The sequence below is a fragment of the Ptychodera flava genome, chromosome 18 (genome assembly GCF_041260155.1).
Source record: "Ptychodera flava strain L36383 chromosome 18, AS_Pfla_20210202, whole genome shotgun sequence".
Taxonomy (NCBI): Eukaryota; Metazoa; Hemichordata; class Enteropneusta; family Ptychoderidae; genus Ptychodera; species Ptychodera flava.
The window spans coordinates 30993991-31018053 of NC_091945.1; the positions used below are offsets into that span (position 1 = coordinate 30993991).

A 24063-nucleotide genomic window follows, 5' to 3' on the forward strand; every position below is an offset into this window, starting at 1 on the left:
TAAAAATCGGGGTTCACCGTGTAAATTTTGGTACTAGAGAAAAAAATAACCCAAGATTTACCGATATTTGAAATTCAAAATGGCCGCCATCCCTGTGTTAACCCAATGGAGAAAATAAAATGTTAGATTTTCGAAAAAGTAAGCTGGTGAAAATTTTTCTTACACCAAAAGCTTTAAAATAAGCGCCAAGTGGTAGACTACAAAAAGAATTGTAAAAATTTGAGAGTCCGAATATCTGTTCCCGAGGCGCATTCTACCTTAAACTGCATGTCTCCAAACTCTTGCGAAACGTACCTTGTTCGACTTAGTCAAGAGAAGATGTCAACATTTGCAAACACCCGATGGCATAAATAAAGCATATTTATCAAACGCCTAATCTTCACGAGCTCTAGGCGCTTTACAATATCATATTATGTTTAATATCAGATGGCAACCGGTCCCTTTATCGACATAATGTCAAAACACGCCCGCGGCGCATGCTTATACTGATAGAGTTCGCTCTGAAACTGTCAGACGCACGCCTCTGCTTATCTCAAGTCAGCAAAGGGTAAGCAAACTTTTAACAGTTCACATCATCGTTGTTTTGTGGCCAAAAAGGTCCATGAACTGCTTTTAGGTTTGTTTTGCTCTTTACTATTAAGTTCTGTACAATTCTAAATAAACTCTGCTGTAAGGAAATCAAATGTTTGAAAGCGTTCCACCTAGAGTCGCATCGAACATATTAACACCATATCTACCAAGTGCCATAAGTGACAAATATTTTAAATGTTTACGTGTGGTATTTATCAAAAAGGATCGTACTCTGTACGCGACCCACGTGAAATCTTCATGGTAATTCTCTGTTGAATGCGTGCACATGGCGTGTACTCGGTAGAAACACTTTTGTAGATATCAATCACCCAAACTCATGGCCTCTCTCCCTCCCCTTCTGTGTCTCAGTCTAACTGTTTGTCATATATATATATATATATATATATATATATATATATATATATATATATATATATATATACATATATATTGTCTCGGCGTGAACCAGGGTGGAGGGCGAAATTTTTGCAAGGGTGTACTGACAGGTACGGCACGCCAAAATCTGCCATCGGGCCGGATTATCCTTCCGCCGGCAAAGCCAAGGACAGCACGCTCTAAAGATGTACTGCGAAGAATTTGCATAATGAACTTTAAGAGGCAAAACAGGTGGGTTAGAAAAGTATGCAATGTAGAAAAGTGATATTTATCAAAAAGGATCGTACTCTGTACGCGACCCACGTGAAATCTTCATGGTAATTCTCTGTTGAATGCGTGCTGATGGCGTGTACTCGGTAGAAACACATTTGTAGATGTCAATCACCCAAACTCCATGCCTCTCTCCCTCCCCTTCTCTGTCTCTGTCTAACTGTCTGTCTGTCTGTCATCTCTCTCTCTCTCTCTCTCTCTCTCTCTCTCTCTCTCTCTCTCTCTCTCTCTCTCTCTCTCTCTCTCTCTCTTTTTCTCTCCCCACTATATACAACCTTTTAATATTAAATTTACATATGTCATAAAAATGCTGGGTCAAGAATCCGTTTTTCTCGGTGACCTACATTATAATCCATGTAAAATCTCGAATACCAAAAATCGCAATTTTAAGAATATCAAGCGCACTTCTCATTATTTTAGGCCCTGCTAATGATTTTAATTTAATATTCGAATTTATGCAGGCTTCGAGGATGATGAGACAATTATTTAATTGGCAACAGCTTTATTTGTTGATAATATTTTCATTTTGACCGTTTGCCCGTCTACCTTCGAAATTTTGAGTGATTTGAACAGTCACTGCTGTTAATAACATGTTTGATTTTAATTTTAAAGCGAGCATAGTCGAGCACCGCATACGCACGTCAAATTTTGCAGAGAGTGATGAAGTTAGTAGATTCTATCATCCTCATCTTGTTTGGAAACTACTCTGAAAAGTTATGAGTACATGTGCGGTTTAGAATAGCTATCCATATGGGCTGGACCATTAGTTCTTGGCAGGGGTGAACAAAAACCAACAAAAATACCCAAAGCAAACATGAAAATACAATATTTACAGCTTAGCTTTTTTGTAAACGATATGTATACCTGACTTGAACTTGAATGAAAAAGGAGAGCTGAATAATAAAAATGAAATATATATTGTGCTTACACAAGGAATATTTTCATATTTTCGAGTCAAAAACTGCATGACCTCAATTTGATTTCGCCCCCCCCCCAGTTTTATTTTTCAATTACTGAAGTGAAAACAGCAAACCGAGACACCTGACTTAAAATACACTTTCTCTAAGAAGGAGAAGCAAACGGCAGACACTAACTTATCCAAACAGCTTCTACCTCCATAAATAATGAAAAATTCGAAGTTAAAACTGCGTTGGTCAAGTTCAACACCATATTTTGACGTCGGGTCATCTATTAGACACTTTTTCGCCAAAATCCAATCATTTGAACAAGGACGAATTCAAATAATGTTGAAATAGGAATGGGAATTTTTTTAGATAATATGAGAAGATGTACTCTTCGGGTGCATGATGTACGTTCACCAATTTTCTGAGTATAATCATGTCTCATTCGACGGGATAATATGACGATTTTTTTGTGTGCAAAAATATCGAAATCTTCTTTTATCTCTTCATATTGTCAAAAACACCCGGTATGTTCTCTGACCATATGTCACTTCGAAATAGGACCAAGCGTCCATATCTCACTATACATCACCTGCCCCAGTTTGGTGTTTGACAGGTATATATTCCGCCATCCAAAGACCGCTGGGTCAGATCGGAACTTTCCGGAATACTAGGTATGTAAAGGTATTTTCTCTCAGTATAAGTCTAAAACTATTGCATGCTGCATTTGTGAGTTACTATAGTGTTTTCCATACAACATTTGATCGCCTCGCTGATGAACTTCATATAGTAGACTATACACGCATTCAAGTTTCATCAGAACTTTATAAACCTTTGAGTGCCAAAGTCGATTTTTGATACCTTTATACAATATACCCCAAAAATTTCTTTCAGATTTAGACAATTTTTTCTGATTTTTCCCAAAATTTTGATCAAAAAGTGAAGCCCATAAAAATTTATGTCCATTTAATCCAAAATCATGAAAAATATTACAGAAAAATTCATAAAAATTGGTAAAATGTTGCCCTGATATTTTTGGGACAAAAATTACATGCTCAAAGGGTTAATTTCAGTCGTTCAGTAGTCTGATAGAACGTAAAACAAATTTCGGGCACGGTGGACATGGTGGCTACTTCTCGTGCGTTCCAGACAAAAAGTCCTAATTTGTGTTTTACGGTATTGAATCAAACTTCGCATTCTCTCATACTTCATTACAGTTCATTATGCGTGTTGCCGTGTGTTTCGTTTTCCTTGCTGTCCTAACTCCTGGTAAGTGACGTCATACGATACCTCTACCTTGCAATTTTTCGAAAGAAGAAGGAATTGTTCTTACATGTAAAGATGCCGACTTTCCGATTCTTGACGAACTGAATTTGAGTGTTTAGTATGACCAACGACTCTTCTCTCTATTATCAAAGCTCTGCATGAAAGACTTTGCTTTCTTTGCCGCATATAAAAGTCTTACAGACTTCGGTAAATGTATTTGTTCTTCCAAAATATGCAATTACTCTTAAGGACTTATTTTCCTGCCCTTACGCATTTTGCTCAGATATGAACTTCACAGCGCAATAAATCTACCGAAAAACTAGACAGGCTCTATGCACGTGCACAACGCCGTGAAATTGTTAAGCACAAACTAGCTTGACGTATCTCACAGTTCGGTAATATGGTTGTTATGTGGTTGTCCTGGGTTGTGGCAAACGCTTTAATATGTCGACATTCTTGGTGTTACAAATTATAATTCAATGTTGAAGCACTAGCATTTTTAGCGTGCAATATCACGAACACAAAGATAGGCCAGAAATAACCTCTAAGCCTCTTGACTTCGTCTTTGAAGGCTGGTGTTGGCCGGAGTTCAGACTTTACACCCGTAGCAATCGCAACTCCTACCAAGTGTTGACAGCAGACGCAGGCTCTGTGGGAAATTCCAATTTTGCCACCAATAGAGACACAAAGTATATCATTCATGGTTGGACCGAGAGCGGTGCCTCATACTGGATGCTCAACATGAAGGATGAGTTCCTCGATTATGTGAGTAAAATATCGTGTACCGTCTGGTTTTTCAATCCTGGTTTTCATTTCTTGAAACTTTGGTTCGAATAAGCTTTTGATTTACAGTCGGAAAGGACCTGTATACTGACCAATGTTAATGTTGCTGATAAGAACTGTAAGAAATAATTCGCCGCCCCACCGATATATCTAGACTAACTTACTAGTTACATTATTTTCTCAGGTTGTACGTGTTATTTCTAGCTGCTAGTACGTGCCTCGAAAGTGAAAGACTTACAAATTTTGCTTCAACTTTCCTCAATGAAACTTCCGACCATTCTCTTACTAATTCAAGAATAAAAATCAGGGGTCACCGCGCATTTGGGTATTACAGAGACATATTACTTACCATATTTGAATTCAAAATTGCCGCCATCCTCTTTTTGAAAAAAATAGATTTAAACAAGGTACGACGGTGGAAACGTTTCTTACCCCAAGAGCTTTAAAATGAACCCCTACAAGCAAGCAGTAGACCAGAAAGGTCTTGAAAAAACTTGAAAGTCCGGATATTTGTCTTTGAGGCGCCTTCTACACTAACCTCGTCATCTACGCAACAGTCTGGGTACATTGTTCCAATTTCTCGATTACCTCACTTCATCAACACGACAGTCTGCTGAAATTCATTCTCCACTCCCTGTTGATATTTGTAAACTCACAGACTCGTGGCAAGTTTACAATATACCATGTTTAATTTAAAACCTTTTACAAACGCACATGTGTCGTCCATGATAGTCAACAACGTCATGAACATTTGTTTGCCAAAGTGAAATCAAATGGCCAATAGATGTAATCTTCGATATTTCTAAAATTATTTTGTTTTAAGAATTTCCTGTCGTTCTCTGTGGGATACGATGAGATACTAAGTATTAAATTTGTAAACACAATACCTTGCATGTGATATGTCAACTGTCGCAAAACTTGACAATATATAGTCGGGGGACTCAACTGTCTATGATTTAACATTACACACGTACAGGTTTTGTTAACAATTTGAACACTATTTCCAAATTGTCAATTGCCATGATTTTTGGAGTAGAATTAGACACTAAATTTTATTGATAAAACAAAATGATGGACAAATATATCAAACATTGCTTGCCTTGAGATACAAATTCGCTATTGACCACCACTAGACTTCGTTCGTTCATCTGAAAATACCGTCTTTTGTTTTCACCATTGTCGGCTTTGTGTTTTGTTTCAAGGCTAACTACAACGTTATCATCGTGGACTGGGAAGACGGCGCCAAGGGCCCCACATATGGCCAGTCTGTCGAGAATACCAAGACCGTAGGAAAGGAAACATCAGATTTCATTAAGTTTCTTAACGATCATAGAGACTTCAGATACAGCTTCAGCAGAAACCACCTGATCGGCTTCAGCCTGGGCGCACAGTGCAGTGGATACGCTGGCAGAGACACCCAGAATTTGCCTAACCCAAGGGGACAAGTGGGACGCATTACAGGTAAGCTGCTGATTGATCTAACTGACGTATTTCTCCACCATGTCATAATCAATGAGAAATATAAAGAAGATGCTAGCATCGACGAATCATGATGTAGAGCTTGAATTTGTTGATTGAATACAGAACCAAGACAAGGCTTCACGACCGAACCGCTAGTATACGTCAGTGCAAATACCTCAAAGATAGTGTAGGTCAGTGAGTCTGTCTGCGAGTGATCTTGAGAAAGTTTTTGAGTTCCGTTCATACCGTATCGTCACCATGTCGGATACCGACGCCATAAAGAACATAATAAGATGAATACGATACTCTGATTTCTACCGACATCAGAAAAGGTACAAAGTACAAATTATCAATCATCCTTCTGCAGCATACTACAATTCTGTTGTTTCAAACCTACGCAATGAATGAATTAAAACGATATTAGACAGCTCAATAAGCTTATAACAAGTGGTTACTATACAATAAGAACATGGAGGTAGCACACAGGTTCATCTTAGTATTTCAAAGTAATATAAGAATGAGAAAAAATATTTGCTTCCAGATCCAAGATAAAGACTATATTATCAGATATATATTTTATTATCCATTCCTTCTTGACTTCGTTGCTGACAATATATTGCCCTCTGCATGCGTTGGCTTGTCCTTCGGTGACGTCGATCACAGCGTCGTGACATTTTAGGAATCAAATCGCTGATGTAGGATGTCTGTGAAATTCACACATTGCTTACCCATTTTAATACGTTAGGGACTGGTCAGTTTCTTCAGTGGGGGGGGGGGTGGACCCAATAGGGCTCACCCTGTTGTTTACTTTGGTGATGGGGAGTCTGCATGTTTTTAAAATAGGGAAGGTCAGTGGTTTTGAATTAAGACAAGGGCTCGTATCGGTCATAAATTGCATAATCCAGTCACAGACGCGTAACTTTCATATATCAGAGATATTTGGATGTTTGTAAATTTAAAGTTTGTTTTGCAAAACATTATACCAGCCACAAATTGCATCATTTGGTTACAATTTGCATCATTTGGTTACAATTTTCGGCGCGCCCTACAGGCGCATGCCTTTAATGTATAAGAGATATACTGTATATCAGATATATGGATGTTTGCAAACTGAATGTCTGTTTTGCAAAGTGTACTTATCATTATGAAATCTGCACTTCATATCTAAAGCATCACAAAACAGCGATCCTTTACTCTTTTCTCTATGAGAACTCAGTATGAGAAAGTAACACGCACTAATATTTCATAATACATTGATACAGTGACATATTTTGTAAAGAGAAAAATGACGAGATATTTTTCATTAACACGATTGGAACTAATTTAGGATAATTGGATGATGAAGTAATGTCGATTTCATCTACAAATGTAATGTCACCTGCTTTTCTTTTTACAGTACACAGTTGTTTTATGAGTAATTTGTAACATCGCTACATTCAGCTGTATGGCACCTAACATTTTTGAGAAATTTTTAAAAAAATATAAAAATCCAATTATCCAAAATTAGTTCCAATCGCGTTTGATGCAACTTTCCTTTCTGTGACAGGTTTTCAAATAAAGTTGGTTTTTAATATATTTTGAATTTCAAATATCACAAAATATCAATTAGTTCTTCGGCTTCCAATAATTGCACCGTGACCCCTGGTTTTTATTCTTGATGTTGAAAGAGAATGGTTGAAAGTTTGCTTGAAGAAAGTTTGACAAAAGTTTAAATCTTTCATTTTGGAGGCACGAACAACCACAGTACACTAATCTCTAACTAATCGTTATGTTTCTCACTTGCCGCCAGGATTGGATCCTGCTGGTCCCGGTTTTGAGGGTAACGACCCGGCCGACCGTATTGACGAAACTGATGCTGACTTTGTAGACATCATTCATACCGATGCCGACCCACTCTATGAACTTGGTTTTGGAATATGGCAAGAAGTAAGGAGACAACAATCTTGTTTTGAATTAAGATTGTCAAACTGAAAAGAGATATAACGAAGGAGAAAGTGCCAGGCTGTAGCGTAAAAATTGCAAATTCTGAAGTGTAGGCAATCATACTAACACCATGGATGTTCCTTGTCAAGACACAATCCCCCCTCCGTTAGATATCCCTTTCACTGCATTATATTGTCACGTAGCGTGGTTGTGATGCGAGTAGCTATTGTCGGCTTTTGAAACGCACACTCTGTGGCAAGGAACGTCCAGTAGAGACGGCAACAGGTACACAAATATACTCTAAGTCGTAATACTTTATTCAGCTGAGTAACACAAGTTACACGGTAAACTTCTATGACTTACACTAGTCTAATAGTAGGCGTCGGTCACGGTCATTGTCGTCTCGGGCGTCTCAACAGGTTCTACCTTTAGCACACTAAAATGCAGAGTTTATATTGAGTGAATATCTGGCTTTGTCATCACTTTGGTATGTGTCTAAATTAACTAAAAGACAGTCGCCAGAAGTGAAAAGGACAGGAAGGTCGCTCCCATTATTACATCCGTAAACATAATGCAGGAGGTCCAGCTTAAGTGTCCGGTTGGTGTTAATGACTTAAGCTGTTGTCAAAACAATACGTTCACTAAAGACGTATGAACGGTTACATCAAAGAGTCTCGAAGATAAACAAGGGAATCATTCATGTAGAAGGGGTTACTATGGGTCAAAGTCATTGTCAGTGGTAAAAGCTAAATTCAAGTGATAAAATACGAACAATCGAAGGGCTATGTCACAATATCATAGGAAATCTTTCTCACTACGAAATGTCGAATTCCTCATTTTGAAGAAAACAATGTTGCTTCTACCCTTCATGTATATTGTACCAGGTTTAATTCTCTTCCTATTCTAAATATTAAGCGATATTGATTGAGTTGATGATATTTACATGTTTCATAAACTGCAAATGAACAATCAAACAGAAAATTGAGGGATGTATACTTGATCTCCACTTTGTTTACAGTGTGGCGATGTCGATTTCTATCCAAATGGTGGTAAGAATCAACCTGGCTGTGGACTTCTGCCATTTGAAAATGGAGTTGAAGGCGGTGGTAGGTGTTCATATTTTGTCACGTGATTCTCTTTGGCACAATAGTGTCTATTTGCTAGACAGTTTGCACAACAGACAATTGTATGAACCACTTGTACGTGATTTCAAGCTGTCTAACGGTGTGTGTCATGATGACCGAGTAAGATTTCTGCATGTACAGTTTGAGAATCGAAGTCTTGCACAGTCTCGTCTCGAGGCTGATATGCATAAAATAACAAGTTTATTGCCATTGTAGTATATTAGAGCAAAATGGAAGAAGTACAGGAAGATAATCATAACGGCAAAAAAATTGCTCTTTGAACTCAAATGTTGGTGAGGTCGACTCATGATTTGCCAGATCGGCTGCGACTGCGCAAATATGGTGAAGAATCCGCTCTGTGCCGAAGTCCTCGCTGTCGGTATCGCGGAGAGTAAAGACATTTAACTCAACTTCGTTGACCTTGCTTATGTCTTACAGAGATCTGTGACCATGGCAGAGCACACTATTACTTCATAGAGTCCATCCGCTCATCCTGCAAGTTCGAGGCTTATCCCTGCGACAAGGAAAGTCAGTGTTACTCATGTGGTTTAAGAGGGTGCAACAGAATGGGTTTCCATGCTGGAAAGAGTCCTAACGGCGTTTTTTACCTGGAAACCAACTCGCAAAGTCCATATTGTCAGAAGTAATTCGAAATATGAGGACAGTATTAATAATGGAAGCACTTACTGACATGATCCCCTTTGTGAGAAATTAAAGAGTTTAAATTTACAACATTGGTGTGTTGTTTTTCGATATTTTAGTTTGTCACTGTGCTCAGTGTTACTGTATCATCAACAAAACATGTCTAGAAAAGACTCTGGACATTACAATATTTCAAAACCATTTAACCCTTTCACCCCCAGTTCCCTGTATACAGGTCAAACTTTACCATAGAAAACAATGGATTTGGGACAAACCATGGTGGTGAAAGGGTTAAGGTAGTGCACCCCTCGAAAGTGAAAGACTTTAACGTATGCTCAAACTTTCCGCGAGGACCGGAGACTTTAACCATTGTCTTTCACAATCAAGAATAACAATGGGGAGCCAACATGCAAATTTTGCTATGATGGTAATAGAATTCCCTCAATATTTCTCGATACTTGAAAGTCAACATTCCCGTATTCCCTTATTAACTCTAGTGGGAAAATTAAGTTTTCGATATTTACAAAAGTAAGTCGGTGAAACCTTTATTTACTCCATGAGCTCCAAATGAGCCCACACAAAGCCAAAAACGCATTAAAAGTTTCAGAAACCTAATATCTGTCCTCGAGGCGAATTCTACCTTACGTTTTACAGTGAACTCAGCACTTTGACAACTTTGAAAATTTTATGTGATAAATTACTTGCACCAAGATTTGCTAAAGCACTCTCTTTTCCAGGTGTAATGTTCTGGTGATCTTAAAGGTATACAGTCACCTGTAATCTAAATATGCCCATATATGGTCAAAGGGGCGTTGTTTGTATTCAAAATGCCCATGTGAGGGCGCTGTTTTTAAAAAGCGGCCACCCGCTTAAAATCTGTGATTGGTTAGATTTAATTTTCTCTTTCCATGGTAACGCTGACAAAGTTAGAAAAGGTGACAGAATACATTTAATGAGAGGCAATGTGTTTGTATATTATTTGCACGACGTCCAAAATACCTCAGGTGATGTGACGGCATATTTGTAATTTCAAAACTTTAAAAGGGCAAACGTCAAAAAAGTATGAAAGTAAAAGGCAGACATGATAGATTTTATATGAGAGCGATAGAGGGATATGTAATGGGTGTATTACTCTTTTGGGCCACGCAAATTGAGGTGCAAGCAAATGCAACAGATTTACTAGAATTCATTACATAATTAACTACAATCCGATCCAAGTCAAATGTGAGATAGGATGGTAAGCTTCTCCATTGATATGCCCCTTGTGTTCACATCCGTTTGGTCCTCGAGCTCACTTTCTACCACGGCAGAAACAGACAGCAATTGAGAAAATAAATAAAAGTATTTAGACAGTCTGGATTTTGATTAAACTAAATTCAGCACGACGTGAGACGCTTCTTTAAGGAAAAATAGAACTGAGTGTATTTATGTCATTTAGACGTTTGATATAGATTAGAATTGGTCGGAGCCGCGAGAGACTGTAAAAGATTAAGCTTACACATGTTACAGTAATTTTTTAACCCTTAGGCTGCGTTCACAAATAACGATTAGGGGGAGGGCTGGAGGAATCGCGATTGAAATCTTATTTTTTTAGACCCTCCCTCAATACCCTCAAAATATTTCAAATCCCCTTCTATATGATAAAAAAATTTCAAGCCCCCACCCCAACCCCCAATATCACAAGCCCGCATATTTGTAAGGGATGTGTGCGCAGAAAAAATAAACATGTATTGCGCAGTTCTGCTCACAGATGGTTAACACTACCTGTTGTTAGCAGTTTGTAGAGCCATAGTCCTAAGGGAAATACTTAAATTGATTCACCTTTAAATGCATCGATCAGTCTAAGCCGACTTGAGTTTATCCAACAATGGCCAGGTCAATGGCACCTGCTGAAGAGCACACAAAATGACGATCATGAGAGATTGTGCAAATAGTGAATTCCTGGCTGGTTGCCAAATTGTAAAAACTTAGCACAGTGACCTACCAAAAGGTGTTTCTAAAGTACAAGAGTCAAGACATATATTACGTGATTACTACTCAAAATTAACAATACTGAAAGGTTAACATTCCATCGCAAATAAACGTTTTAATCTCTGAAATTTGGGTGTGGGCCTAATAATGGCAAATTAGTTTAAAAATAAATAAGTCCATTTCCTGACACATTTTTCTTTACTGTTCAAAGTTTTACTTTTGTATTATTTTACGATGAGAATTTGGAAATTTAGAAAATCAAGCATGGTGACCCCATTTTTTCCCTTCAATATTTGATTATTCTCATATGCCAGGATTCAAAAATCCATGATAACTTTTCAAGTCTCCCATGTGTTCCTCTCTAGCCTGGTCTTATGTACAACTATGTTTCACTGTCATGAGCGTCATTTGACCCAAACTCTTCTTCAACTACCATGTACATGTATCAGAGTCAGAGCTATCTCTGTCACTGCTCAGTGACACTGCAGTAGAAGGACACTGCCCATGTAGGCAGTAGCTGTATTAACTTTGATAATTTTGATAGTTTTTTTGTTCAGTTTATACTACTATGTACTTGTTCTACTCCCTACAGCATGTTGAACTGTGCGGTATTCAGCCTGCCCACACAGCCTGTGCATGTACCATGCATTTGTACATAGGCGAATAACTGTCAGTCTGGACTCTAATTAAATTATTACCAAATACAATTTATATATGCAGGCTTTCTCAACAAACTGAACATTGTGTTTCAGCATGCTGTATTGAGACAGCAAGAAACTGCAGTTGATATATTGCATAGAAATATTGCGAAAATCATCAATAGTTGCAGCTTCCACCCAGTTACTAGGTCTGAGTTTGGTTTTTACGACAAATCATACATGTTTAGATTTTTTCGAGATAAAAGTCATGAAATGTGACAAAGTGGTTCTAGATTTTGTTAAATTCTTACTGACATTAGAACAATTGGATAACATTAAAATGTTATTCATTTTTCATTGAATTACCTGCCAAACCTTGGAATCGGAAAATGGAAAAAGTAAAAGGGAACCAAAATTAAAAACAATGTTTTTTTTCAGGTCGCCCTATAGGCAGAGCAAAACTTTCAAGTCCCCCCTCTAATACCACCAAAATTTTCGAATCACCCCCCGAGTTTTTGTGAACGCAGCCTTACGTTTATGTTAGTATTGGTTAAAATACATGTTTCTGAGACTGGAACTTACAGAAATTCTATCGGCTATCCCTTAAAGCAGGATGTTTCAAAAGTGTGGTCTCTTTTATTTTCCAACACAATTTTTCTCAAGCTATTAGGCCTACACAAGTTTGTCAACAACAAAGACGACCAGGTGTAAGTGCGAAAGGTCGACAAACTCACGACACGCGGGGCCGGGGGGAAGTAGGCCTATCAGTACGTCCTAATACCTATCTCGAAAGGTCAACGGAAAAGATGGAACCGTTTAATGCCATTTCAATATATAAAAGTATTTATGTACTGTATGTAGACAAGGGCCTGCGGCCTCCAGTTATTATAGCGATATAGGATATACGTCACCTAAACGTCACACTATTGACCCTGGAGCGAGAGGTCATCACATTTATCGTGTTGCATGCCTTCCGGCTGTTACAACTGGGTCGCGGTTACACATAACATAATAATTACAAACATTTAATTGGGTTTTCCGGTCAGGTAATGCGTTCGAGATATGAGTTTCACGCAACTATTTATAATATATTTTTATAAGCAATGAATACGTAATCAACTAAGCTTATATATCAATCAGTGACTCTGCCTCTGGTCAAAGTTCATGAGTCATTTGTTACCCGGGAGGGCATGCGATGACGCAGTACAAAATAACAAAAAACAAATCGGGTTATCTTCTCGACTGAAAGCCGACATGGTGGGAACGAAATGTTCCTGTAACTAACTAACTTAAGGTTTTCATCTTACTGGTCTCAGAGACCATGGGGTCTACAACGATAATTTAACTGGTGAGTGCAGCTACAAATATCGAGAGGGAAAAACTCGTACACAAAACAGATTATCAATAGTGTGGACGACAGGCGGCATGAACATGGAACACGGTCCTAATGGATTGGTCGCTACGGCTGAGATAAGAGATAATTTTCATGACATGGCTGAGAGGCTGGCATACTCATTACATTTTCACAGCGTTTCTCACTACATTAGTGCCGATAGGTACGCAAACAAGGAGCGACTGTTGATCTATGTGGCTATTTTCCTGTCATCTGTTTGCACGATGAACGCTGGAAGCATTATCAGCGATTATACAAGATCAGAACAGACAACCAGCCCAACGTTAAACCTTGTTTCGGCCGTTTGTTCTGTCGCTCTGTCTGCAATCGTGATCCTAAACAGTTCCGAATATGCTCCAAGGAATCAGAAGGCACAGCACGCTAAAGCTGGAAGCAAGTTAAAGGAGCTCGAGCAGAAGGTTGATGTTTGGGGCCGCACAATCGCTAAGGACCCAAATCAATCAACAGAAAACCTCCGAAGAGAGTACAACATGTTTCTTTGTGAAATGACCACGCTGAAAGAGGACCACGTGAAAAGTGAAGACTGGACATTTCCAACTGTTCACAAACAACTCGGCAAGAAATGGAAGGCAGTGAAAGAAAGAGGTTGAGGTTTCTGTAAGACAGAACATGATACATGAAACAAACCAGAATGAGACCCAGTGCCAAAATAGTCCTTGTTGGTATTAAATGTCCATCAAGGGTCGTCGACAAAATACTTTGAACACAATTGTCCAAATGCATGCACAGCAAATAGCCTTATAGCCCTGGCTTTTTGACATGTCTCATTGAAACAGTACAACACACAGTGAATTGTATCACTTTGCCACAAAAATTCAAGCTGGTGGTAATTACATGCTCCAGTTTTCACCAGACCTATAAAACAAACCTCAACATTATATTACAAACTAACAATAAAAGATGTAAGATGTTGAAACAGTTTACCCTCCTTCCTACAAAGCTGCAATGTATTGAAACAGTTTACTCTCCTTTCTACAAAGTTACAAATTCCCTGGTATGTAAAACAAACATTTTTGCTGTTAGATACTACAATATACTGAGGAAAGTTTTGTCTATTATGCTAGAATAAAGATTTGGCCTGCAACTACTATGTTTGACAGCAAAATCAGTAATTTCCAAGGAAGCTATCACACAGAGTCATAATACAAAGGAACTGGAGAAAAATAGGTTTTCTGAAAGGTTAAGCATGGGTCATCTCATCATGTGATGCACCTAATGCATGAAGACCCCTTAGGTACACAATTATTGTTCACAAGAAACTGTCGAGGGTGGCACGTACATTATAAAGTGAGGCTACCCACAACTCCCCTTGATTTGTTCACTCAGACATATTTTGCTAAAGGCTTAAGGCTTTTTCAATTGTATCAGTTTCTTAACAATTTTTAACTTACAATTTAAGTTCAGGATTATTTGTTAAAACTATGTTTCAAAATTATTATGTTTAAAATTCAAGAGTAAATTGAATGAGAAGTCGATGTTGGAGGTGCTAAAAATTGCACACTTGTCAAGGTAAAGTTATCAGCAACTAAGAAGGTCTCATCATACCACCTGTCAGACATGGAAATTTCCTTTGTTACGAACATTAAAACAAATCAATACCCTTTCTTTTGCCAACAGTGATGCGACTTACTCCCTTAGTTTCCTTGAAAACATAGTATGGCTGTCAAAAATCTGTCAACAAAATTACAAAATTGCTATCTCCTCAGCGGAAAAGGGGTTGATATTCTCATTATTATCAGTGAGAAATCAGAAAATTATGTTGCCAGAAATTGAAATATGGACTGAGTTGTTCTGTGTACAGAAGAAATTTGCTTCAGTTCAGTGAGTGATCTCCATGTGTACAGATCATGGAGAATTGTGGGTAGCCTCACTGTGGGTGGTCCCATGGGTGCCATAAGCAAGGTCATTTCTGGTGCCTTCCACTGTAAATGGAATTCAGCTGGACTGTCGATTTTACATGTAAATAAAATTTCATGGAGAGTCATGGCAAAGGGAAATGTCAACAGTAATTGTAGTAAGCACATCCATTTTCAAATCATTAAGTCTGAGAACTGTAATTTTGCATTTTCAGTGCACAACATTGACCGAGTGACACACATATCTGTTCACACATTCACACACTTATGCAAGGTATTCAGTGAGTCTGTTTTTAGCTCCCATATATGCATATGTATATATGTAAATGGGAGGTATTCTTATGGGGTGGCAAAATGGCGTCTGTGTGTATGTATGTCTGTCTGTTAGGGGCCGTCGATAATAAAAGCTGACGCACGACAAACGTAATTCTTACGTTTAGGGGGGAGGGGGTAAAAGCTCATTTCGTTTTGTGTGCGTCAAAATCACATAAGGATTTTCTATTGTTTTCGAAGTGCGACGCTGCGAGAACGCAATACTACCTTCGCGTTCATCGAGAACAGAATGACCACAAAATACAGAGACAGAAAAGACAACGAAAAGACATGAATTTGAAATAAAAACTTGTATGCTTTTTCACGTGAAACATGTAGGTGAAACATTTTCCTATGTGCGAAGTGCATTAAAATGTTCTGTCTTAAAAAGTGAAACACGTAAAGTGGAGGTTTATTAATTAAAGTGCACTTATTTTTTTATGGGCGTGCGGATCGCAGAGGTGCGTGTGGGTTTATCAGAAACGGCATCATAATACAAAATTGATTTCGCATAAGAACTTTCGTTTTGAGGGGGGGAGGGGGTTTCAAGCAAAACGAAGGAATTAAGTTTCTTGTGCGTCAGCTTATATTATCAACGGCCTAAACTGCAACTTCTGCCGTCTTAGTATTTGGTGTACAGGTGTACCTAGGGGTGGAGATGTGAATTTATTCAAATGAAAATGTCAGTGCCAAAAATATGCAAATGAGGGGGAAAAAAGAAAAATCCCGCAAATGGCTAAAACTCAGTAAGCATTGGTCAGATTGACTTGAAACTTAGTATGCAGATTCCTTTAGGTATTCTAAATTATGTGTGCTCAAATTGAGGTGAAATTTGCATGTTTGTATTTTTTGATCAAAATTTGCCAAACTGGTAGTTTTAAAACTACCGACTGCTATTAGGGCTGACCATGAAAGCAAAGACACTGAAAAAATTATCTTGTAAATACATCCTTATTTTAATAAGCATGACAGATCACAGCATTACATCGATCAGAATCAAAAAACTGCAAGACATAAAATACAGCGAAGAATGCCTCAGTTTTAAAAATACTACAAGCATAATAAAAAGGACAATACATACAAGAAACGTTTCTCTTGCATTTTTCATTTACAACATATAACTAACAATTTGCTCCCCCTATCCTATTCCCATTTGTTTTTTTAAACTCCGGTTTTCATTGACAAAAATTTCACATCAAAGTCTCTGTGAATCTATCATACTCTGCTCGACAAAATGCGGGTAAAATATAAGAACATTTTGTCGGCACAGAAAATAATGTGGCAGTTATTTTCTAACTAAACAAAATCTTATGGATTTCATCTTTAATTATCCACTTCCTCTGCTTAAACTTTACAAGGATTTGATAGGTTAGAAGTGGGATGAGTAACATGCTGTATATGCATAGATATATCATACTCCATACATTTGTACTGAGGGAGTGAACTACCAAACAAACAACCCCAAGATGGCCGCACTGTACAGTGATATATATATATATATGAAGAGAAAAAATACAAAAGTACATACAGTAAAACTCACAGGTGTGTGTCAAAAAACATAACGGTGAACATGACTTGAGATCAACATATTTAGTAGAGAACATTAAAATTTTGAATCGAAAACAAAGTTGACATGAATAATGACTATGACACTTCAACGGTTGGTTCCCCACTTTTGCCATATACCCAGCACAGGACACTAAATGTAGGAGGGTTCATCTGCAAACACTCTATCAACCTTTATGAACTTTTCAAAATATTCTACATTTAAAAAAAAAAATCAAATAAAGCTGATTTCAAGAGTAAAAACACTTTTACATCTTGAAAATCAATATTTTCAATTTGAAGGACAGAAAAGTACCTATCTTCAGTATTTACTTAGCTGTACATATGGTTAATTTTAGTGGTGACAAGCACCATGAAACCTGTTGATTTCTGCAGGACAAAATTCCTACCAACAGTGCTGTTTGGGCAAAACAGGGGAACCTACTGAATTTGATGTAGATGCATGATTTATGACAGGCTCACAACCATCTTCGTTACGGTGATTCCTATTGGCTGACGAACAACAAACCTTGTCACAACTATCTCTATTGGGTGAATAGGACAGAGAGCTGTTTTAAGTACTTGCCTTGGTGTGTCACATTCACTGTAAAATTATCTCAAAACTGAACACTGACAGGCTCCATGACTTGTTTCGCAAACAACTAAATTTCCAAAAGTACATTACATATGAAGTCACAAAAGGCACTATTCAAATAAAGATTTTTTCCTTTCTGAACATTTCTGTTGAGTATTTGTGTAGCTTGATGTGTCTGAACCAAAATTTCTTAAAGAATTGACATTATTGGCAAAAACAAGGCGAAAACTGTAAAATATTCCACAAAAAGTGTAAATGAAGGAGCACTTTCACGTAAGCCAAAAAACGCAACGAGCTTTAATTAACAATATGTGCATGCACACAGCAAAATACATGTAGGAATCACTATGTGTCATGTAGAGTCTGTAGCTGACATTGTTAAAAATGTAGGTATATTCGAGTTATTGGCTACCATGTCTGTATTTAAAGATCCCTTTAAGTTCAAACAACGACCAAAAATTCTGTCAAAGATGTTGAAACTGTGTGTATATTCATGCTGAACTCATGTTGTGACAACTTTATTTGTTCTTTATCGTCTACTGAAATAAACGGCCAGGCAATTACACATTTCTATGTTTGAAAGGCTACTTCACAATCATCAGATCAGCACAACCAATCACAGAGTGGCTTTTTCAAAGCTTTGACCAACCCTGTGCAAGCTTCAAAATATTTTCAACCAATCCTGGAATGGCTTTCAAAATTTCAACCGATCATGGCAGTTCTTTCACCAACTCACTAAAATTGCTACAGCTACTTTTTTTATTATTCAAGAGTATGTAATGTTTGGCCGATATGTTAACCAATGTTATTCAGAATAGCCAAGGAGATATTTCTCAAGAAGAGATTTTTTTCCCAAAATTGATATATCAAGAAGCACCATAAGGTTAGAAAGTGATAATTGTTTCTTCCATACTTGCAAATTTCACCTGCAACAGACCATGAAGCACTACCTCTAACTCTTTTGCTGGCAAGGATATCCTAAAATTTCCATGTCAGAAGTAACATCAACTAAGAATTGGGGTCAAAACCTGTTGGTATATTTCTATTATCTTCATAAAATGGAAGTCATACATGAAAAATTCAAAAATTGTAAGTCATGATAGTGAAAATGAACAGACGTGCTTATATACTTTTAATTTTTTCAGATCAAGGAAAAATTTGACTGATGTTGTATTCATTTTTTTTTGTTTCTGGAAAGTGTTACCTCAATATTTTTTTAAAGATATTTCTCACAAAACTTCACATTTTACTCTGTAAAAGTAAGGATACATAGGTGAGGTGTGCTACGGAGACCAAAGAAATCTTTGAAAAGTTATTTTTAGGATATGGAGGTTATCTTTTAACAGAAATGGTACCCATGCTACTTGGTAAAACAAACGTTTCTAATCCACATCTGATGCAAAAGCCATTCCTGTTTAAAACCTTTTACCCCTCTCTAAAACTCATTAGACTGGCTGTGTTCACCAAAACAGTGAAATAAGACTACATACGGGGTACGAGGGTAACACTTGCAGTGTCTGCATATCCATTTCAGTCATTGGATCTGCCATTTCCCAGGTCTGAAAGACCAACCTACCTGTATGATGAAGAATCTATACAGGACTAGCACACTACACTGAAGAACTGGCAAACTAGCCTGTAAAACTAGCAAACTTGACTGTACATCTAGCAAACTAGACTACAGAACTAGCAAACCAGCTTGTGAAACTAGCTTACTAGCCTGCACGACTAGCAAACTAGACTGCATGAAAAGCAGACTAGACTGCAGAACTGCTGATATGTACTGCAGGACTGGCATACTAGACTGCACAACTAGCAAACTAGCCTGTAGGACTGGCAAACTAGAGTGCAGGACTAGCAAACTAGCCTGGAGAACTGGCAAACTAGACTGCAGGACTAGCAAACCAAACTTCAGGACCACTGAATTGACATTGAAACAAGTCTGTGGACAACTAAATATTGGATTGATTTTCTAATCTCTAATTCTGCCAAATTTCTATTCAATAATACTCAAATGTATTGTGAAAACACTACACAGGTGGGGAGTAAACCTTTCTCACTGTTCAAAAAGTCTGTTTATCAATCTTGGTACGCTCATCATTGAAGTAGAAAGTACAAAAAGCTGGTCTTGCTCTGCTCCAGACAATGACTTCTGGTCTACTGCAGGTGAAGATTTTCATCTGGGAACGTTTCACAGTCCTCCGCTGACTGAACTGGTCTCTTGGGACACACGTAACTAAACAGTTGCATTGCTGAAATCTTCAAACGCCGTTATCTTGTTTTCCATCAGTTACCTGCTTCTCAGCCTGCGACCTCTTTATGTACAAGTTCAACAGTTTCATCTGTACAAGGAGGATAAGATATGTAAATATAACAGCAAGACTACTTGCAATGTGGGTTTTGCAACATGTAATAATTTTCATGACATTTATCTTAGCATAATTTATGAAGTATCTCTTTGAGTGAAACACACCGTACATTGGTGATACCAAAATAATGATAACAAATAATTTACATAAGAGGCTTTTGCTCTATAGATACACACACACAATGCACATACACTCTTTCAAGTTTACTACACTCACATGTACAGTTGAATTATTGGAAGTTTTGAAGTCAAAGTTGTCTTTCATAGTACGGTGAAATAACTGTTGTTTATGAGGGTGAGTGGAAGACAACAAGAGGAAAACATGCATGTGAGAGGAAGAGAAGGATTAGTTAGGGAGGACTGGCTAATGATAACATGAGGGAAGCTGAGTGACAATGGACTGACAACAACAGCCTTATCTGAGAGAGGAGTGGACAGAGATTGGGTATGACAAAATTCAACAAGTCTATCAGAAGTATGACTTGGCTGATAAAGAACATGCAACAATTGGCAGAAGGCTAGGGTGACTTACTTTGCTGCCAGAGAGATCTCCAAGATGGTCTTTCAAGTCGTCGCCAATCACACTGTGTATGGCGACAAGACAGAAAACGCTACCTTTACGCACACTACTGTCCGGATGGTCATACCCCTGCAATTCAACCAAGAGAAAGTATCATAATATTTTCCAAATTCTACGTCTCATCCATAACATTTGAACAATATTTACCCTATCCATTGAAAATGCAAAGCAAATAAAAACACAAAAACACTGATTTTCCTCAGAGTGAAAAAAGTAGATGTTAAACGCCACTGCCCCACTGTCTATTCCAGGATTGATGTTACAGTTAGGATCCTGACCCCATCCTTTCCTAAAATGGACGCAATACATTACAGACATTTGAAGACAATTCTCTGCTTGATCCAAAGTTCGTAGTGGTTATTCCAATAACCAATCCAATGCACAGTTACCATTTTCAATTCCATGTAGTGGTACACTTTAGGCAATCTCATTAGGGGAGTTTGTGCCTTGAAAGTGAAAGACTTAAACTTTTGCTCAAACTTTCCTCAGTGAAACTTTCAACCATTCTCTTACCAAAACAAAAATACAATTCAGGGGTCACTGTGCAAAGTTTGGTACTGGAGAAACAAATTACCTGACATTTACCGATATTTAAAATTCAAAATGGCCGCCATCCCTGAGTAACTCTATAGGGAAAAGTAAAATTTTTGATTTTTGAAAACTAAGTGGCAGATCAGAAAAGAGTTGTAAAAATTTGAGAGTCCAAATATCTGTCCCCGAGGTGCATTCTACCTTAAAACGACTAATAATAAACCAGTTTTATAAACATTGTAACAAGTAGCTTACACTGAAAACTGGTATCATCTATTGCTGGGCATAGTTAGTTTAATAAAAGATGGTTTGATAACTCATACAAGCATCATACCACCGTGGATATATTCTCACCTTAAGTAGACCAGGAATCATTTCTGGCAACATTTCATTCAAATCAGCTTTTGGAAATAATTCAACAACCTGAGAATGAAAGATGGTTAAATCTGAGGTGAGACACACTAAAAGGTGGTACTAATGGGCAAGTTACGATGAAGGACTTTCTCTTCCATGGCGCCAACTGAGAAACACAATTTCAAAGAAACCTGATGAACTTTTCCTCCTTTAGGACAGAGTGAATAGTGATTGTAATGGACACTGCACATAACGTCAATAAATCTTAGAAGCAGTTACCATCCCAAGCAAATTGGTTCTGACAGATTCAATAAATACAAGGAAAGTGTTATACCGCCCTCTATAGACAAAGAACTGTACAGAATCCCAAGTCACTTTTGTTATTATGGAAGTATCAAGTTTATACAGAGCAACATTATGGGATTGCTTTGGATTGAAGGGCACCACCTTCCACATTTTCTCAACAATTAATTACAAGATCCAAAGTGAAAAAATTATCAGTAAAGTTCCTAACACTGGCATTCTTTTATTTGCTTGCGCAGTCAACTTTTATACTGTAACAACTTGAAGTAAGTCAGTGAAGTGTTTTTACCTTTGTCAGCATTTTAATAGCACCTAAGTTGACAGGGAAGTCTGCAGTTTGGATTAGGGGACAGAGAACTCTAACGCAGGTTTCAGGTGGGATGGAATTCGCAAGTGTTGCAGTTGTCTCTTCGGCCGCTCGTATGACCTAGAAGACATGAAATGAATCAAACAACTTTGGAGAAGACACATCACGAAAACCCCTGTATAGTTGTGCAATTCATAAGAAGTGAGTGAATGACTGTTAGAAACAAAATCAAAATGGAAAAGCAACTCGACAGTTTATTTGTAAGCATGAACGAAGATATACGTGGACAGCGAACCTTCAGAATGATATGTGCAAATGGTCTTCTTGTAATGTCGTAAGCTGTTTATTAGAAAGTCCTAATCGAGGCTACATCCCAAATAGAAGCTGTATCATGACTTTGCAACATTGTGTTCAATTGTTTTTGGCAACTTTTGGGTTTTTCAATTGTGCTGTTGTAGGACCCCTTCTCTGAGTGGTCCATATGCTGCTTTTCCTCCAAAAACTGTTTAAAATATTATCTATCCCTAACCCTAACAACTTGCCGGATGATTTATTCAAAATGCTGTCCTGTCACTGTTCATCACTTCTGCCCATGCCTCTTACCTCTTTTTGCATGTCTTTGTGCGCTTCTAATACTTTCAGTATCGTCAGTTCGGCATACTCAACGAACCGATCAGGTTGATTTTTGACGAGTTCACGCAGTGTTCTTAGTGCCAATGCTCTGACAGTCGCATCGACATCATTAAGCGTCTCAGTTAACACCAGTAGTACTGCTTTGAAGTGGATCTCCCAGGGGGCGTTCTGATCTTCACGTGCTATCTTCATCAACTGCTGCAACGCAGACTCCCTCTCCTCATTCCTGGACATGGGGGAAAGTAGCAACAATGTTATGGAGGAAGAGTAGCAACAATGTGGAAAAGTAACAATAATGAAAAAGAGTAGCAACAATATTATGAGGAAAGTGACAAAAATGATGAAAGTAGCAACAAAGTAAGAAGGAAAGATTGTTATAAGGGAAAATTGGCAACAGTGTTTTGAGGAAAAGTAGCAACAATGTTTAGGGCTAAAGGTAATAACAATGATGAAGTAGTAGCAATGTTATGAGGGAAGTAGCAATGATGTTATGGGGGTTTCAGTAGCAGCACAATGTTATGGGGTCAGTAGTCAATAGCAACAATGGAGAAAACAGCAACAAATGTCATGGGGTAAGTCGCAAAATATTTTTGGGGAAAAGTAGCAAAAGTGTTATAGGTTGGGGGAAGCAACAATGTCATGGGGAGAAAGTAACCACATGGGAAGAAGTTGCAACAATGTTATGGGGGGGGGGGAGAGGGGAGTAGCAACAACACTACTTCAGCTCCTGCATTGAGTCAAAGGCGCTGAGGAGTAAATGTTGCTGTATCTGACCACTACCCTGCTGGTTGGCGACATTGCTTTGTACTGCAGGAACATATCTACTATTATGGCGAGGTTCAGTCCTATGTTATGTACTACATTATATCATGGAGGTAGTACATATATGATTACATTCAATGGGTGGACAGAAAACACTGTGACTTTATGTAGATTTATCTCTTTTGCGTCTCTTTCAATACAAGTATATCTGCTTTAGTCAATATCTCAACTACAAAGCAAGCATTAGCACTGAAAATGTTGAATTTATGCAGCTGATTAAAATATCAGACCTCATACAGTATATAGTTTACCTTTCATTGTGATTTGACAGTTCTCGAATGATATCAGCTAATATGTCTCGATCTGGAAAAAAAAATGAAGCAAGTATGTTACCTTTTGAAAACACATGTTAATTGAAATTGCAAACAAGCAACATAGGGCCAAAGTCCCTGAAGCTACTATAGACATGGATACAAAATTAAGTATTTCCTGACTGTATGAAATTATCTCACTAAGGTCATCCTACGGACAAGTAAACTAAATATTAAAGCTGTCTG

General features: G+C 37.9%; 2 protein-coding genes across 25 annotated transcripts in view; one reads left to right on the plus strand and one right to left on the minus strand.

Moving 5' to 3' along the window:
• The first annotated feature begins 2711 nt into the window (after nucleotides 1-2711).
• LOC139117370 (pancreatic triacylglycerol lipase-like) lies at nucleotides 2712-9427 on the plus strand. The gene is made up of 7 exons (XM_070680422.1): nucleotides 2712-2812; nucleotides 3356-3407; nucleotides 3976-4169; nucleotides 5390-5648; nucleotides 7438-7574; nucleotides 8590-8677; nucleotides 9134-9427. Exons 2-7 carry the CDS (start codon nucleotides 3362-3364, stop codon nucleotides 9340-9342), a joined length of 933 nt encoding a protein of 310 aa, XP_070536523.1. The 5' UTR covers nucleotides 2712-2812; nucleotides 3356-3361; the 3' UTR covers nucleotides 9343-9427.
• Nucleotides 9428-16460: 7033 nt separating this feature from the next.
• LOC139117371 (CLIP-associating protein 1-B-like) overlaps nucleotides 16461-24063 on the minus strand; it is an 89381-nt gene continuing 81778 nt past the window's right edge. For 20 of the 24 annotated variants that reach the window (XM_070680438.1, XM_070680437.1, XM_070680435.1 and 17 more), the window contains 6 exons: nucleotides 23818-23869; nucleotides 22715-22970; nucleotides 22094-22231; nucleotides 21502-21570; nucleotides 20569-20685; nucleotides 16461-20010 (listed from right to left, as the gene is read on the minus strand). In XM_070680438.1, the coding sequence (XP_070536539.1) occupies nucleotides 19930-20010; nucleotides 20569-20685; nucleotides 21502-21570; nucleotides 22094-22231; nucleotides 22715-22970; nucleotides 23818-23869 (713 nt within the window). In that variant the 3' untranslated portion in view covers nucleotides 16461-19929. The remainder of the gene's footprint in view (nucleotides 20011-20568; nucleotides 20686-21501; nucleotides 21571-22093; nucleotides 22232-22714; nucleotides 22971-23817; nucleotides 23870-24063) is intronic. The other 4 variants (XR_011548519.1, XR_011548517.1, XR_011548518.1 and 1 more) reach the window with 1 other exon arrangement.